The 16,400-nt window shown below is 45.7% G+C and overlaps 6 protein-coding genes across 6 annotated transcripts; 3 read left to right on the top strand and 3 right to left on the bottom strand.

Moving 5' to 3' along the window:
- Positions 1 to 1,405: 1,405 nt before the first annotated feature.
- Positions 1,406 to 5,779, bottom strand: BDBG_04252 (uncharacterized protein). The gene is made up of 7 exons (XM_002625337.2): positions 5,431 to 5,779; positions 5,084 to 5,383; positions 3,298 to 5,031; positions 3,014 to 3,235; positions 2,488 to 2,930; positions 2,346 to 2,408; positions 1,406 to 2,275 (listed from the first exon to the last, which is right to left on the bottom strand). The coding sequence occupies exons 1-3, from the start codon at positions 5,702 to 5,704 to the stop codon at positions 4,697 to 4,699; spliced, it is 909 nt and encodes a 302-aa protein (XP_002625383.2). The 5' UTR covers positions 5,705 to 5,779; the 3' UTR covers positions 1,406 to 2,275; positions 2,346 to 2,408; positions 2,488 to 2,930; positions 3,014 to 3,235; positions 3,298 to 4,696.
- Positions 3,510 to 4,632, top strand: BDBG_04253 (uncharacterized protein; the record flags this gene model as incomplete). Its single annotated transcript, XM_031721597.1, has 3 exons — positions 3,510 to 3,756; positions 3,838 to 4,126; positions 4,179 to 4,632. The coding sequence occupies 3 exons, from the start codon at positions 3,510 to 3,512 to the stop codon at positions 4,630 to 4,632; spliced, it is 990 nt and encodes a 329-aa protein (XP_031578206.1).
- Positions 5,693 to 8,972, top strand: BDBG_04251 (uncharacterized protein). The gene has a single exon (XM_031721596.1). It carries the CDS (start codon positions 6,001 to 6,003, stop codon positions 7,831 to 7,833), a length of 1,833 nt encoding a protein of 610 aa, XP_031578205.1. The 5' UTR covers positions 5,693 to 6,000; the 3' UTR covers positions 7,834 to 8,972.
- A 124-nt stretch (positions 8,973 to 9,096) lies between these two features.
- On the top strand, positions 9,097 to 12,063 carry BDBG_04250 (serine/threonine-protein kinase PRP4). The gene is made up of 3 exons (XM_002625335.2): positions 9,097 to 9,340; positions 9,505 to 9,538; positions 9,631 to 12,063. The coding sequence occupies exons 1-3, from the start codon at positions 9,299 to 9,301 to the stop codon at positions 11,196 to 11,198; spliced, it is 1,644 nt and encodes a 547-aa protein (XP_002625381.2). The 5' UTR covers positions 9,097 to 9,298; the 3' UTR covers positions 11,199 to 12,063.
- Positions 12,064 to 12,148: 85 nt separating this feature from the next.
- Positions 12,149 to 13,339, bottom strand: BDBG_04249 (uncharacterized protein; the record flags this gene model as incomplete). The annotated part of the gene is made up of 1 exon (XM_002625334.1): positions 12,149 to 13,339. The coding sequence occupies one exon, from the start codon at positions 13,337 to 13,339 to the stop codon at positions 12,149 to 12,151; it is 1,191 nt and encodes a 396-aa protein (XP_002625380.1).
- A 1,420-nt stretch (positions 13,340 to 14,759) lies between these two features.
- Positions 14,760 to 16,240, bottom strand: BDBG_04248 (F-box domain-containing protein; the record flags this gene model as incomplete). Its single annotated transcript, XM_002625333.2, has 3 exons — positions 14,760 to 15,390; positions 15,501 to 16,010; positions 16,173 to 16,240. The coding sequence occupies 3 exons, from the start codon at positions 16,238 to 16,240 to the stop codon at positions 14,760 to 14,762; spliced, it is 1,209 nt and encodes a 402-aa protein (XP_002625379.1).
- Between the last annotated feature and the right edge of the window lie 160 nt (positions 16,241 to 16,400).

The following is a 16,400-nucleotide window of genomic DNA, read 5'->3' as shown; positions in this document are numbered from 1 at the left end:
TTGACTTTATAGATATAGGAAAAACTCTGAGAACTAAAAGTTCTCAGATAGATATTATAGTCTCTGACTGCATTCATCTATAATTGAAGAATAATAATAATAATAATAATGCAACTGGCATTCAAATTACTTATCTAGAAAACATCTTTTATTTAGAAAATACTGCAGATAAGCTTATCACTAGACTAACTATATAACTGTGTCCGAGATCAGAATCAGAATATTTAATAATCTTATTACTAATTTAATTGATTTTATTACACAGTTTTAAGATTAGATAGTAGTCTTATACTATTTTAGTGAAACTTACTCTCTACTCTTATCATATTTTTTAAATAAGATTATGATTTTCACTTCTCAATTTAAATTCATTTTATTGCTTTAAATGACTTTAAATCTCATTTAAGCATTATCAAAAATCATTACTTTTTAAAAAATTAAAAACAGTCTAAAAAAACCTTAAAATGTTCAAAAATAGTAACTTTATATCAAGAATGAGACTAAATAAAATCAAATAAGAGGCCTAGTTAATATATCAGATATTATCAAGATGTAAGCAGAATAATGATATAAATAATCTATTTTAATATACTTTCTACAGATTCATCTACACTTCTTTTTGATTATTTTCTTACAGCTTCATTTACACTTTCTTTCACATGTTACATTCACTGAAGAGAGTGTGTCAGAAAAAAGAGATCATACACTACTGAATGCTATTAACATTGTATTACTACTATATTTCTCATCATCATCAGCTTACTACGGAGTACAATACTTGTCTAATACTTACTTATGCTAGCTCACTTAGCTCGCACATTTGTTTTACTATAAATAGCTCTATCTTTTGTATGGAATTAGATATAATAGATAGTGCATGGATAATATAAGAAGCAGATCTTGATACACATAAGATTCATATGTCTCCAACATATTCATCCGTGACACCCATTCCGACAATTGGTTACATGAGAGATAGGAATAAGGGTAAAGAATCCGCGAGGAGCGGGATTTCTTACAATTATTAGGCTAAGCAACTGTTCTCTGAATTAATTATATATATTTATATGATGTATTCTGCAATCTTTAATAAATAATATTAATATCTTATTGTGTTGTTGTGCTATGGTTGAAAATTAACAGCTCTATAGAGTGCTTTTTGGAGTTCGTTGGGTGGATGAGTTTGTTCGGTGGTGAGTCATGGACTCATGGTACCACACCACGGTCCACAACCCCGGGTCAAATTGCCATACAAATTGTAAGGTGAAGAGACCTGGCCCTATGCGCCAATCTTCTTGATTGTGGAAGGTCCCCGACCTGTAATTGTGGAGATATTTGAAGAGCAATCTCTGCGAAAACCCTGCCTGTTTTTAATGTTTCAAAACATCAATACCAAGTCTCACCCACATAGTTATCTGCTCAACTATGTAAGTTAGCCTACAGGGTTGGTCATGCACGACTGTACTTCTTCGCACACCTAGTCACCATTATTGTCACTTGAATAACTGCTAATATTTTAAAGGTCAAGAACTTCGTTCAAACTTCCTAGATTAAAACAAGGATATCCACTCTAAAATGGTGCGGATCGATAAGACCATGGCGAAGCGACAAATATACGGGGTGTGAACAGGTCCCAAGTCGCAGATAGTCGATAGCGAAACGACTATATATGAGCCATAAGAGGTAGTTTATTCGACCACTTCATGAACACCGCACAGCTTCGATATTCCCCGAAATGTGCCTAACCAGGTCTCTGATTTAAGTCCACAAACATCCTTTAATCTATCAAGGTCCGGCCAATATCAGTCTGTAGAGCCGCCCTCTCAGCTTACACTAACGTCCAACGACTCTGAACCGGCTAAGAAGCGCTACTCAACTTGGTCAGACTTTTGGTTAACGAGCCCAGACACTCAGATCTCACGACTACTAGCATTTGCTAGGAGGATATTTTGCTGCGGCTCTTGACGCTAAACGAAAATACCTATCACAGCTCGCATCCATGGAAAATTCAACTGTTGTTCCCCCCGACCATATTCGTGTGACCGACACACATGAACTTTCTGTGACAAAGGACTCCCGGGGAACGAGCATCAGTACACATGTGGTTTCTATAAGCTCGAAGAGTATGAATTTTATCCAGTCGAAAGATCTCTTTGTTATCCGAGGTGCTTCCTCTGGAGACAAACTGAAAGCCGTATGTCGAGAGGCATGGTCCCGGCTTATTGAATGGGAAAATCGCGAACAAAAGAAATAAGAATTGTACCGCAACTACCTACTATGCTCAAGAGAGTCAGCCGGATTCTGAAGCTGAAAATTGGTTTAAGAGCATCTTTATTGTCACTCACTTTCGTTGCTTTGATCATACTAAACCGCATTCAGGCTTTCTTAATACCAAGTTCCACCATGAGCTGCCAATAAAAAACGTCAACGATCGAGCTGGAGTGAGCAAAGCATTGAACGAGCAAAGAGAAAGGGATTAGGTCTTACTCGTGTTAACGAATCCAGAGTTAGACTGTCCCTTGTCCAAACCATTAGTGTGAGGAGGAGGTATGCTGTTCATGAAGAATGAGCGAGGGGCGACATGGTGACAGAATGATCCAAGTACATTTGGTATCAAGAAACAACTTTCAATTATTCTCAGTTTATCTCTGCAGCCTCTTGTATTCTATTGTAATGTACGTTGATTACATGATATCCTTGCTTTTGTCCCAATGGAACTCGTACCTACCACTTTCCCTTTCAGAAACGTGTTGCTTCAAAACACCATCCAAGCGCTAGAGCCGAGAGAAAGACAAGGAAACGTAGAAAACATGGAGGAACGTTTTTATCACCAATTTGGTTTAAGGACCAAGGATAGCGTCTAGAAGGTTTGATAAGAGGCGTATTGGACCGTATCTAACGGTAACGATATGGTCGGAAGAAATTGGGGACTGTTTCCAATAATAAGTTCTAGCGATTTCAACTCTCAACTCTGCTATTTTGAGGCAAAGCGCTGGATTTGGGGGTGACCCACATTTCTACTTTGACTGGGCAAAACACTTTTGCTAGTTGTTTGGTCAACCGGTGTGGAGAAATTTATTTAACTTTTGGGTTGCAAGGGCCATCATAAATATTAACCGATCGTATAAGCGAAGATACGTCCGAAACTTCTCCACCTGGTTTCCAATCCCGTTAATTGACTGTCTGTATCATTCATTCTCTTTTGCTTCAATCGAGTTCAATCGAGATGTCGTTCCTAGTGACTTCCAAAGTGCATCAGTGTAGATCCTGTCTTAGACCATATCGGCAAAAACATACCTGTTACGGGAAATCGCATAGACGGCGCAGATTAATCATATTATCAAAAACAGGAGAGTTAGGCACCGGAGAAACCTCTTTTTAGAACAGGGTGAAGTGTCCAGTGGAAATTTTCCGAGCATGCTCAGGGTACGCTTGGGCTCACAGCCACACAAGACATTTATTCCCGCGGCCAAGAAGTTCACACGGATCCGAATGGGTTATTACAGAGCATGGCAAACTACTTTGCGCAGGATGATGTCCCGATGGTCAGTCGAATCCACTTCATTAAGTCATTATTGACAGCATTCAAAATTGTACCCAGTCAACGATGGATCCTTGATTCTGCTAAGCAGTTTCTGCGGCTTCAGGTGGAAAGCGCCTACCAACAGAGCGTTATCATGAGACTCAATGGTGATGTCGAGGGCTCCGAGCGTGTAATAAAGTTATTCACGATAGGTTTGAATATTGGGCCTAGCGGTCTGTTACCACGAGAGGACCTCGCAACTCTGTATCTATCATAGGCGACTAATCACGTATGTCGTTTCCGATTCGATAAAGCGCACGCAGAGATTGCGGGCCTTCCGGGGAAGCAGGAGCACCTTCTCAGGGACCATATCCTTTGTGTTGGCCGCATCATGCGCGGGAAGGGACGATTTGAAGAATCGAAGATCTGCTTCCAAACTTGCTCTAGGCCTCCTTGGCTGCCCAAATACAAACGTTACCTCGTTCAATCGTCTCTCGCCGATCTTTACTGCGAGCTTGCCTACTTAACCGACCGGACCGCCTATCTTTTCGAGGCAGAGGAGATGGTGGAACCGCAACTTAAAACGGCCAAAACCACTATCCGGTCAAAAATCGAGAGGGTTCCGGCGCTTGCTCCTTTCCCTTGTTGAAATCAGGATCAGACAGGGCTGTAGCGAGGATGCCGCGCTTCTGGTCCGAGAGCTGCTAGCCGTATATGGCAACCTACGGCAACTGAACATAGTGGATCGGCTTGGGCACGTCAGGGTGCTCATCGCGCTTGCGCGTCTCTCCCGAGGACCAGAAGAAGCACGGAAACGATGGGAAGATGTCTTGACGTGGAATAGATACTATAATCCCTCAGAGGAAGAAGTTTTTACCTGCGGTGTGGTGTATCTTTTCCTCTGTGCCGCATGGTACAAGCTTGGAGACACTGCCAAGAGCGTGGAAAGCTTTCAGAATGCAATGCAGGTACTTAGGAGAAAACGGGTTCAATTTCTGATTCCGGGCGTTGGCACTTATCTATTCCGTGATGCATGTGATCAGATACAATCTTCAATGCGGTGGTCGGAAGATCCGACGATGAGCAAGGGGCTACAACCGTTTTACTAAGTCAACCCTCGAACAGTGTCATGATTTCAAGAATAAATCGAAACTATCTCCAATTTAAGTTCAATCACATATTCTCGGTCACTCTACCTTTGAATTTGGATGATGATGATGATCTCGATCGGCGATGTCTGCCTGACAAAATAAGGAGATATTCATGGCCATCCGGCAAATCCCCAAGTGGCCACTGCCAGCTTTGACGAACCATTTCCAATATCTCCAGCGGTTCCTCGTGATCAACGAAGAATCCGGTATTGACCCCGCAGATGAGTCCTGTTGAATCTTCGGGATCAAAAAGGGTGCCACACAACCTTGCATCTTTAATATAAGGTATAGGTGAAGTTTCCATGATTGCTTTGGCGTTACCTTTAATCAAGCTCAAAGAAACCTTTTCAATACCCACTATTTAGAATTAGAATCAAGTATTGCTTGTCATCGGGAAGATAATGCTTACTCCCATAAGATGATGCGGCTGCCATGCATGCAGCTGGATGAGAGCTCATGATGCCGTACATATCATCCGTATCCAAACGAATCAATCTCAACAGGGCGCTCGCGAGTCCACGTTCGCGGTAGTTACGGTCAACAACCAACTGAGTAATCCAACAAATGTTCTTTCCACTATGTTTCCAACGACACGCGAATGCGTTTCCAGCAAGATTCTCATTCACGGTCACTTTGACGTAGGTCGTGGTAGCGGTATCGGGTAGGTATTGTTTCCGCAGACGACTTGCACTGAGCTTGACAGGTTTTCCTGAGAATACGTCAGACAGAACGACAAGGACATAGCATCATGCTTACCTGGATTATGTGAATTATTTCCCCAGATACCGTAGTTCTTATTAAAGAGTTCCGCAGCTTCATCTAGCATGGCATCTGTTACTCGGTCGCCGGGAGAGCTCTCGTACACATGCTTTTCCATGTTTGTATTATTTAGTTCGCTTGTATTCCAAGAACTCTCAATAGGAATAACGCAGGGTTCTGGTAGAAATTTGACAGCACGATAAGTAGAGTGTGGACTGAGGGAAGGTGGAAAAGAGTTTGATACTTTTCCTGAAGATAGCGACGATGCCATATTTACTCACAATCATCTAGCCTCTTCGTTCCAATCCTCTATGTTGAGAAAGGTCAGCGCGGGGGGGTGTTGGTGATTACACCTACCCTAATCACGTGCCACCCAACTTACCCCCGGCCAACTTCCAAGGTTATATATAGTTTCACCCTAGATAGATTATAGATAACAACGTTATCCTCTAACAGGTTCAGCACTTTGAGTCTGAGGGTTTGGGGAAAAGAGGCCCAAATGCACTTTTCTTCTCAGAGTAACTCTGGTACAACATACGAACCCTCATCTGTCTCCTTTGGCCCTCGATGGAATGCGATCTATTTGCGTTTTACCCATGTGGTGATGAGCCCGAGCTCACCCTCAAGAGGAGTCATAGACTATGGAGTACTATCTTTCAGTTTGCAACTTCTCGGAGCGGTTTTGACCCAGCAGCATTCCAACTATTTCTTCGCGAGGTTCCAAGTTATACAAAGACCGCATTAAAAGGATTCAAAGGAGAGCATAATCGCTTGTACGCCAAGGGCAGAGCGATATGGCATATTGAGTCTGCATCAAATACTTGTGATTTGGGCGACGCAACGTCGACCGAACAACTTCTTCTTGGCGTTTCAACTCCAACAAGATGTACAGTGGATGGATGTTTTTCTTGGTTGCAGAGCTCTTCTAGTTCTGACATAGTACAAACTTGTCAATCTTGTGACAACCATTTGGCCGCATTCACATGCGCATGGGCTTTCATATTATCCGCATTTTGGGCAGAATCACAATACGGAAGCCTCACATATACCGGTGTCACAGCTCGCATTATCAATCGCCACGAGAATCCTAGGGAATCTGGCCTCATGGATATGCAGAGTAGTGCCATCGAAGCCGAATGGTGGGCCGCTGTTTTAGCAAATGGTAACGGTTGGAGAGCCACGGTCCAACATGACGACAAAGAGTACTTGTCGCCATGGAATGTCCAGCTTTGCAGCGAAGATCTGTTTACGATTCTGACACCGTATGTTACAACAAGGAAAACCAAATCACCTCCTAGCGCGGCCGAAGCGCTGAACTTCCTCTCCCGTTATTGTGCAGCCTATGGCCTTCGCCTGCAGGGCATCGCGGCATTATTTGCGGCATTAGCCTTGCCGACGCACAGCCTATTCGCCAGACCTGCAGCCCTTCCTAGGCCCCGCCACATCGCACAACAGAGACACGGAATATCGGGCGATACCCTTTTTGCCGGCTTCCTTCCTCATATCCCCTCCTTCATGACCATCAGCGCCATTGGCATCGCTCCAATTCTACGGAGTGCCTTATATGATCCAGGAACGTACTGCCATGTGTCCGGAGCTTGGTTGAGCCAACTCCTAGCCGAGTGGCCCGCGGAGAATGAAAGAGCCGCAATTTCTGGGTATACTCGCTCGCCTACGGTTGGAGGCATATGGATGGGGGCTTCAATATCATCCCTTCTGTCGAGAAAGTTCATTCATATTCTGGCTGGTTCTGGAATGTGGAGGGCCAATCTATCATTATCCTGGTGGACTCAGACAGCGCAATCATTCTTTTGCCGATTTTCAGAGGAACCCAATGCTCAAGTGGCATCAGTAGTACCACTGATTCCCCGGGCGGAAGAAGCGTTTTTGCTTTTCATCACTTCAGCACGAGGACCAGAACGTCATCTTATACCAACCCCAATGTCACCATGGAGGCCACCGGGTGAGTCTAAACTAGATCTAAGTACTTTTGCGGTCCAGCGTCACGCAACCTGTGGACATCATCTTCGCTATAAAAGTTGGTTTTGGGAAGGGCTTCAAGAGATGATAGAGGATAGAGGATTTACGGATATGGATTTATCTGAAAATACGATATCATATGGACTATATCCTGATTCCTCTATTCACATACCGATTTCCCGTTCAGAATCACGATCAAACAACGCTAACAATGACCTCCACTCCTGGATCCATCCAACCCGAGCGATATTTCAGTGGCTAAAAGAGATGCGAGGCCCAGAAGCTGATCAGTGTGACGTTAATACCGACGAATTACTCCAGGTGTTCGAAGAAGACTCTGATGTAGCTGGCTCCTCGGGGTATAAAACGGAGGATATGAGTGTAGAGGAAACAGATAATTCAATACCTTCTGCTAATTAGACCACACCTTCATCCCAACTCATCTAAATCTTCACTCCAGCCCAACATTTCCTTAACCGCGGGATGATCAGGGCACTTCTTGCATATTCTATACGGATTTTCGATCTGACAACGTTTCCATTTTTTTCGACATCCCTGTGCTAAACAAGTCCTTTGAGCGTGCTCATTATTTGCGTGTCGGCAGGGTGGATTCTTGCAGAAACCTGATAGACCTGAGGTAGTACTCATGACCGAATCTCCACTGCTTATGAATTGTTAGTATGGGGATTCCACTGAGAAACAGAGGATTCTCACTTACTGTGGTGATTTAAAGCTAAAGGACTCGCAAGTTTTTGAAATTCAAGAAATGTGGCCTGACAAATACTATCTAATAACTACCTATTATTTCGAGGTCATTGCTTCCCTTTTCTACGAAGGTGTAAGGCTCTTGACAAGCAATAAATGAGTTATGGTAGGTATTGTGGTGAGCGGAACAGGCCCGCACCACCACCGTCAAAAGTAAGGCACCCATGCATGGGCATCCCTCGAAGGCAAGCGAAATTTTGATGGAGTATACTTTAAATGCGGTACAATGACTCCTGCTGGGAATGGATAGAAAGGTGAAGTGTTTGACGACAGGTGGCCGATGGATTTTTGGGGCATCCTTGACGGATGAGCCATCCATACTTGCCTCCTCCGCAGCGTTACGATATTGGATAAAGTAAATGGTCCAAGCCTTCAGTCGTTCGAAGTGTTTCTTAACTGTCTCTGGCGGGATCAATATCCACGTCATCCTAGCCGTTGTCGTATTTGCAATAAAGAATCTCTCCCACAGATGAGTTGGCATAGAAGAGGATCACACCGATAATCAACTCCATATGCTATTTCATTCTAGCCATCGATCTTGTGTAAGGAAAATCGAATTCGCGCGCTAAGCCCGCGATTTTTCTAGAATCATCGCATTGTAATTATCTGCCCATTTTATTCGAATTTAGGTCCTTTAGTATTCAGAAGTGATATTGTTGTGTAAACAAATCAATATTCGCTCAAAAGCGTACAGAGGTGTTGGATATTTTGTATATGTTTAGTTACGCCTATAACGAATCGGATCATACAGCATAAATCCATGCCAGTCCTTTTAACTTCAGGCCACAAGCTCCAGCAAGTATAATAATGTGACGTGATTTAGTAAGAACTCAAGGTTCCCTCTATATTATTGTATTATGTACGGAGTAGTTACATCTTGAAATCTAGGTAGTTGGCGGTGATGTCACGTGCTTGCGGCTCCGTTGAAGCTTCCCTCTTAAGAATATGTGCCTACTGACATGCAACTGCTCAACGTCCAACTCCATCCCGCCATGATAGCATTCTTGTAGGGAAGACACACTCGCTACGTATACTGACGGCCTCACACCTTCGACCTACGCTTTTAATCCAGCTAGCCTTAATTTTAACCCCTCCCCTCTGCGGGAACCGTTACTCCAAGATGCATCCCGCTCGGCGAGCATACGTCGAGGATGCCCCAGAGGTATACTGAACCCGGTCCATTGTTCCACACTTTGTTATTTTTATATCCCCTCCTATTCTGCAGGGAAATATTCCCAGAAGAATTCCTGTGAACAAAAGATCTGCCCGTCCAGCTCTTCCCATTCCTTACCCTAGCTTATCAGCGCCATGTCTGTTGAATCATAGGATACGAAGATGGGGATTGACCTAAATAATATCCGTAAGTAATGAAAAGCAATTATACCGTACCTCCTTTTATCTTCCCGATTCGTGACCAACATTGAACTAATATACTGTTTTCCGGAAACTTAGCTGTGGATCGAGACTATGATATGCCCGCTACCGCTGCGGGCATTCCCCCCGAGAGAGCGTCTGCTATCCTTTCGCAATTTTCCCGCCGCAGGAGAGCTGCTGCAATTGCAGTTCCCACCGAAGATAGCCGAGTTCGTGCCAGATTACGCGAACTTGGACATCCCATCACCCTCTTCGGCGAAGATGCAGCAGATAGACGAGACCGCTTACGTGAGCTATTAACGGATCTTGAGGAGCAGAAGGAGGCTGCCGGAGCTACTGCTGGCGAAGAAGGGGAGGATGTATCTATGAAAGAGGGAGGGGAGGACGAAGAGGAAGAGGAGGAAGGCGAGGAGGAATTTTATACTGAGGGCGTGCCAGAATTACTCCAGGCGCGGCAGAACATTGCTAGATATTCGCTACCACGGGCAAAAGCTAGAGTTGAGCGGCAAAAGGAAGAATCCACTATCCCACTACGGACACATATCAAGCATCGCAAAGCGATTAAAGAGAAGTTACAGAGCTTCGATCTTTACGGGTCTCAAATCGCGGGCGAGCGTCCAGTCAGCATTACTCGTTTTGCGCCAAACGGCCAAATCCTAGCTGCAGGAAACTGGGGAGGAGGAATCAAACTTCTCAATGTGCCAAATTTGGAAGAAAGGACCACATTGCGGGGCCATACAGATCGAGTTGGAGGAATTTCATGGTTTCCAGGCGCCACGAGAGCAGAATCTAATGTATCGGAGTCCTCTGTTAACATGGCATCTGGAGGAGGCGAAGGGAACGTCAATCTTTGGTCTCTCACTCAAGATACCCCATTAACGACATTATCAGGTCACTCAGGACGCGTCTGTCGTGTAGAATTTCATCCTTCGGGAGACTACCTTGCGTCTGCTTCCTACGATACAACTTGGCGACTTTGGGACGTTGCAACCAGTACAGAACTTCTCCTGCAAGAAGGGCACTCTCGAGAAGTTTACTCGTTAGCATTTAATCCCGATGGCTCCCTGCTTGCCAGCGGTGGTCTGGATAGTTATGGACGTATCTGGGACTTACGTACCGGTCGAACAGTGATGATTCTGGAAGGGCATATCCGAGAAATATTCGGTCTAGATTGGGGTGCGGACGGATATCGTATGCTCTCTGGCTCAGGTGACGGTTGGGTCAAATGCTGGGACATCAGACAGGTGCGTTGCACGGGCGGGGTAGGGGCCCATCGCGGCGTCGTCTCGGACCTCAGGTGGTATAAAGGAACTGAATCAGCAGCTTCACATCTCCCATCCGTTCCACTACAAGACAAGAATGCCGTTGCAATCGACAGTCCGGCTACCCCTTCCACGCCAGTAGATGGCCAATCACCACCGCCGCCACCCTCGCAGCCAGTACAGCCAAAGAAATCTGGCACGTTCTTCGTATCCAGTGGCTTTGATAAGAACGTCAACGTGTTCAGCGCGGATGACTGGTCACTCGTCAAGTCCCTGAGCGGGCATTCTGGAAATGTTCTTAGCGTCGATATCAGCGATGATGTGAAATGGATTGCAAGCTGCGGCCACGATCGCACGGTGAAACTCTGGGGCATTGATGGATGATTACCAGTTTACGATGATCTCAGAAATGAACTGACCTTAAGTCAAGTCATCCTTGAATCCTACTCATACAATCCCGTACCAGTGAGTTGGGGGGGATAATACTCCGCATCCTGCACGACAGCCATTTCAACCCGCGCAACTACAAGGGACCCAGTCATCCGGTCCTTAATCGTCGATGGATCTGTTCAATGTTTGGTCATTGTTTACTATTATTGGACGCATAATGCAGGCGGTTCGTCGACACATGTGACCGTCACGCGTACCTACCAGAGAGGTATCAAAGGTCACGGACGGGGTGGTTGCGCACGGGAAAAGCAAAGCGAAGACGATAGGCGGCGACTCTGAACCCTTTGACCCATCTCAACAATTACACAGTCCATAGCTCTGTATACTTGAGATTTCTAGGCTAGGAAAACATCACCTGGGATATACTACGGTCGAAATCGATGAGTGCTGAAACAAACGAGGAAAAACGAGCCCCCTATAGTTATAGTTTATGATTGCGTAGAAACTGCACATAATGAGCTAGCTAGTTCATGACAATATGAAATTATTTGGAAAGTACCCTGGTTTCTTGCGTTCGTATGTACAGCATATGTACAAAAATTGGCCTTGAAACAAAGCCATTTAGTGCAATTTTTGGGTTGAGTAACTCGTGTCCACAAAGGCAACGCGATACGGAGTATACAGCGTAGTGAGGGTATCCAGATAAAAAAAAGATCATAACATGTAAAATCAAACAATAGCAGTCAAACCATACGCCTAGCCAAATGCAATCATTAAGCTTAACATCGTTCGTCATCGTTAGTTGGAATTGGAATATGTGCAAGAAAATAAACCAAAAGCAAAAATGTCGACTTCAAAAAAAAAAAAAAAAAAAAAAAAAAAGTATATATAAAATAAAGTAAAATGGCAAAGTAAGCAAAACCCTCAATGTTCACTCAATGATCTCAAGGTCTATAAGCCGGCAACTCCACCCCATCCCTCTCCGCTGCCGCCTCCACCTCTGAAAACAACAACGGTAGCGACGGTGGTGGGCCAAGGGGTAACTGCAAATAGGACGATGACAAAACCTCAAACGACGGCCTGCTTGCCCGGATCGTCTTCGTGCAACCAGCGCATTCCACTATGATCTTCAAATCCAAACCATACCTACGCCTAACGATATTGCTCACAAAGCTGGGCGGGAGTGACGGTGTGCAGATGATGTTTAGAAGCTGGGACACGTTGCACGGCTGGGGTTCCAGGGGGATGTCAAGATTCGAGCGGTCGACGACGGTTGTCTGGTCCACTCTCTCGTCGTCGGTTCGGCTGAAGGTCGAGTAGGCACAGATTGCTGTGCGGATTTCGATGGTTAGTCTGAGACTGCGGAGGCGGATGATGGGGACGATTTTGGTGGTGGATTCGTCTGGGAGGTGGGTTGCGCTGAGCAGGATGGGGATTGTTTGGCCCAGGATTGCCTTGCTGGGTAAGCGGGTGTAGATTTTGAAGGCTGAGCTGGGGAGTTTGGTTCGAGAGGTGAAGGCGGTGGCTACTTTTTCTTTCATGGTTGGTTCGTAGTTTTCGAATTCTGGGAGGATCTTTTTGCTGTAGACTTTCCAGGGAAATGGGATGGATAGGACCGTTACCGCTGGTGACTGTTCTGATCGATGGGGTATGAAGGGTAACCGCCTTTCTGCGGAAAGGTATCCCGATACCAAACTGAATGACGAAGGGCGCTCGAGCTCTGCAGACAGCTTGTATTGTATTCGGCAATCTACTGTGTATGAGGCGAAAAACGGGGTTTCGTAGTAAAACGTTGGAGGAAGAGAGTGATCATTGGGACCCCGGAAGAAATTATCCTTCGTCATTTCCATCTTGTGTGGGAAGACAAACTGGAACGGCCATTCAAACTTTTTGGAGGCGGAAAGGGTGTAATTGCCACGGAACAATTGCTGAGCGTAGGAAAAGAACCGGACCTGGCCAAAGTATTGGGAATTCTGCCCTGATTTCTTCAGGGTCTTTTCCTTTCCAGAGAACCGAATGGTGATTTTTGATACCGCTTCATCCTCCGACGAATCTAGAACGACTTTGCCCTGAATAATGCAGCCGGGGGACCACACAGCTGGGGCGCTGTCAAGCACAATACGGAGTGCGGGCATAGTTTTTGACTGACTTTGGCAGCGTTCCTTGGTGAGAATTGTTCGATATTTAAGTCGAAATTCCCGCGGGAGCTAATATATTTTGTTAATCACGCTCGACCAAGGAAATGAGCAAGCCTGGGTGTTCAACTTGCGGTTTCCCCAATGTATGTTTATAATGATTTCCAGAGGAGCTTTATTAATTAGTAGTTTAAGAAGCCTCGAATGACAAGGCTTTGCGAGTATCCCCAAGTTCCAATCGTGGAGCTGGCCGTATCTATCGAGGACGGTTTGAGAGGTATATCAAGACAGCCTGACAATAACTAAAACTGCCCATATAGGCTCCGCTGGGGTTTTATATCGCTGCAGCTGAGAAGAAGGATGTTGGATGCAAGAGAGAGCATTCAAGTCCCGTAAATAAAGGAGTGATATATATATATCGTGCTCCTCGCGTCTTCGTATAACCAACCAAACCCAATAACTAGCACTTGGCGCTCGGTTCGAAACTCCTGAAGTTATTTGATGTATCAAGAATCTCACGGAGTCTGCCTCAGTCTGCCTCGGCAATGTCGGTGACGTCACAGGTGATATCTCCCGAATGCCAGGTTGATAAAGCCGCAATGCGATGATGCTGGGCAGTAAATATTTAAGCAGACAGCAAACCCCGTGACTCGGAAAACAGCTGCTGGTATATAACTACTGCGGTATAATAGCCTCATAGGGGGCTGTGCCGCCTTTGGGGGGGGACAAGCTTGGTGGATGTTCGCTTGGCCGGAAGGATTGACTAGGACAGTATAGGGCTCATGTTGGATCCATGGATGGGTGATAACGGTTGCTCGGGTCTGGAGTGTGCGGCCAATCACTATTTTATTGAATGCCTGCGATGATCATGGATTGTCTACCTTTTTGTTAATATTTAATCATTTACAGCGTAAGGGGAGAAAAACAGAAAAACAGAATTTAGACCGGTGAAGGATGTAAGCAATGGTTCGACGTGTAGCAAGAAGAATGTGGTAACGGTAGCTCTACCGGTTGATCACTAGTGGGATAGAATTTCTGAGTAGCAGGCATGAGTGGTTGGACGCCCACAGGGAGAAATTGGCCAGGAACAGGTTCAAAGAATATTGAGAAGTTGTCAAAATCAGGATGGAAACCAGGGGTATTTAAGGCTCAGAGCATTGAACGACCGGTCTCAACGTTGACACCACCATCAATGAATGACATATCAGATCATATGAAAAGGAACAAAACCCAACTAGTTAGCTAACGCCTAGTTAAACCTAAATATTATTCATATATCATGATCATGAACACGTTTTGCCCCGGGCGATAGGCGCATTGTATAGCAAAGGAAAAAGGAACCATCTACTCATACTCCCAAGCGACCGATTCAAAATGTGAAAGAAATAAGAAGAACCAAGGCAAGGAAACAGTGCAATAATCATGCTGGCCACCCTTCCTCCCCTATACAGTTTTGACACCCAATACTAATCTTCATCCCTTCCCTGACCAACACCCAATCCTCTGTCTTATGCGGCAGAACCCCGCGGTTCTTCATTTCATTCGTCGCCGCCTCAAACCAAATCTCCTGCACACTGGGCGGACTCCTACTTTCCTCCCCACTCCCATATACCTTAGACGCCTGCTCATCGTTCCTACTGGCATCCCAATCCGCCTGCATATTCCGCATGAACTCCTTCCGCATGCTGCGCTGGTTATTGCCCCGTCCCTTCTCAGCGGCGAAGAATTCGGCAATGCGGCCCAGGCCGGAAGTGGTGAGCAGCATGCTGATCCACGGATCGCAGGGCATGTGAAAGGGCGGCTCGGGGGAAAGGGCGAATCGGAGGTAGGTGACAAGGAGGCGGATGCAATGGTGGGTGGACACGAGGGTCGGGGTGTTGGTGAATGGAGGGCTACTGACGATTTTGGCTTGAAGTTTGCGGAACATTAGAGTGCGGTCAATGGGCTGGATGGCGACGGGGAGTCGGCCGGCCTTATATGTGGCATAGAGCTTGGATTGGAGTTCGTAGCGGGCCTGCGCGTAAGTTTCGAGGAAGAAGAGAGTGTAAAACCTTGGGGAGTTGTTATTAGTTATGTAGTTACAACAATAGTATAGTGAAAAAATGAGGCAGGTGGGTAATGACGAGGGGGAGCAAATCATCGAGTGTTTTATATAACTCACATGAGGGGCGTAAGCTTGAATTGCAACTGCGCTGTGCCGCCTTCATGGCAAACCTGAAGGTCTTTCTTGGAGGTAAATGTTGCTTTATGAGTAGGATCCCGCAAGTATCTATCCAACACACTCTCTGCGAGATAGTGTGCTAGTTTCGAACACACCCCCTGCCTCCTCCGCAAGCTCCACAGGTACCTAAACGAATACGCATATTGGGTGCGATTTTCAATCTTCGGTGGCGGGAACAGATCCGAAAGAAGAATCACATCATCCTCCGGCTCTCTTGTATATTCTTTTAATTCGTTGATCGGCGATGGCAAACTCCCATGCCTCCGCAATCGTAGGTATTCCCGCGATATGGCCTGTTCGTGGGCATCTATGAGGGTGTTGAAGGCTCGGGAGGCCAGTCTCAAATTAACCACATCCTGCAATCGACAACGGCCGAAGATGCTGATCAGGATCTCAACTGGGAGCCGGTCCCAGCACGACGAGGTGACGACGGGCGGAATATCATCGTCACTACGACAAGCAAACTTTTTGGTCAGTGAGCTCAATACCTACCTACACGAATAATAAATATGTGAACGTAAGATTCGTTTCTCAAGCTAGTTCTATCTCATTGGAACGGAGGATTTTTGATATATGCAATTTCTTAGAGTCCTTTGTCGGAGTGTTACATACCAATGGTTTTTCTTGAGATATACAGCCTTTGCCCTGTCGATTGCTGCTCTGAATTTCCCTGCCCGCATCTCGAAGCTGGACGATGAAGCGGCAGTGGTGGGCGAGGGGGAGTCTGCGGGCCAGGATGATGCGGGCGGTTCTGGCGGCGGGCGCTGGGTATTTATGGTATCGATCGTTCGTTATTGGTCTACTATGCGTATATTTCAAGGTCTCGCCCCTTTTGCTTGT

The sequence above is a fragment of the Blastomyces gilchristii genome (assembly GCF_000003855.2).
Source record: "Blastomyces gilchristii SLH14081 genomic scaffold supercont1.7, whole genome shotgun sequence".
Taxonomy (NCBI): domain Eukaryota; kingdom Fungi; phylum Ascomycota; class Eurotiomycetes; order Onygenales; family Ajellomycetaceae; genus Blastomyces; species Blastomyces gilchristii.
This window is presented reverse-complemented; position numbering and strand designations above follow the sequence as displayed.

Excerpts from the sequence above, each read along its gene's own strand:
- BDBG_04250 (XM_002625335.2), top strand. The coding sequence starts at position 9,299 with ATGCATCCCGCTCGGCGAGCATACGTCGAGGATGCCCCAGAG. Across the intron at positions 9,341-9,504 it reads ACGTCGAGGATGCCCCAGAG|GATACGAAGATGGGGATTGA; the intron begins GTATACTGAACC and ends GTTGAATCATAG. Across the intron at positions 9,539-9,630 it reads GATTGACCTAAATAATATCC|CTGTGGATCGAGACTATGAT; the intron begins GTAAGTAATGAA and ends CCGGAAACTTAG.
- BDBG_04251 (XM_031721596.1), top strand. The coding sequence starts at position 6,001 with ATGGAATGCGATCTATTTGCGTTTTACCCATGTGGTGATGAGCCCGAG.
- BDBG_04252 (XM_002625337.2), bottom strand. The coding sequence starts at position 5,704 with ATGGCATCGTCGCTATCTTCAGGAAAAGTATCAAACTCTTTTCCACCT. Across the intron at positions 5,384-5,430 it reads AAATAATTCACATAATCCAG|GAAAACCTGTCAAGCTCAGT; the intron begins GTAAGCATGATG and ends ACGTATTCTCAG. Across the intron at positions 5,032-5,083 it reads AGCCGCATCATCTTATGGGA|TGGGTATTGAAAAGGTTTCT; the intron begins GTAAGCATTATC and ends AATTCTAAATAG.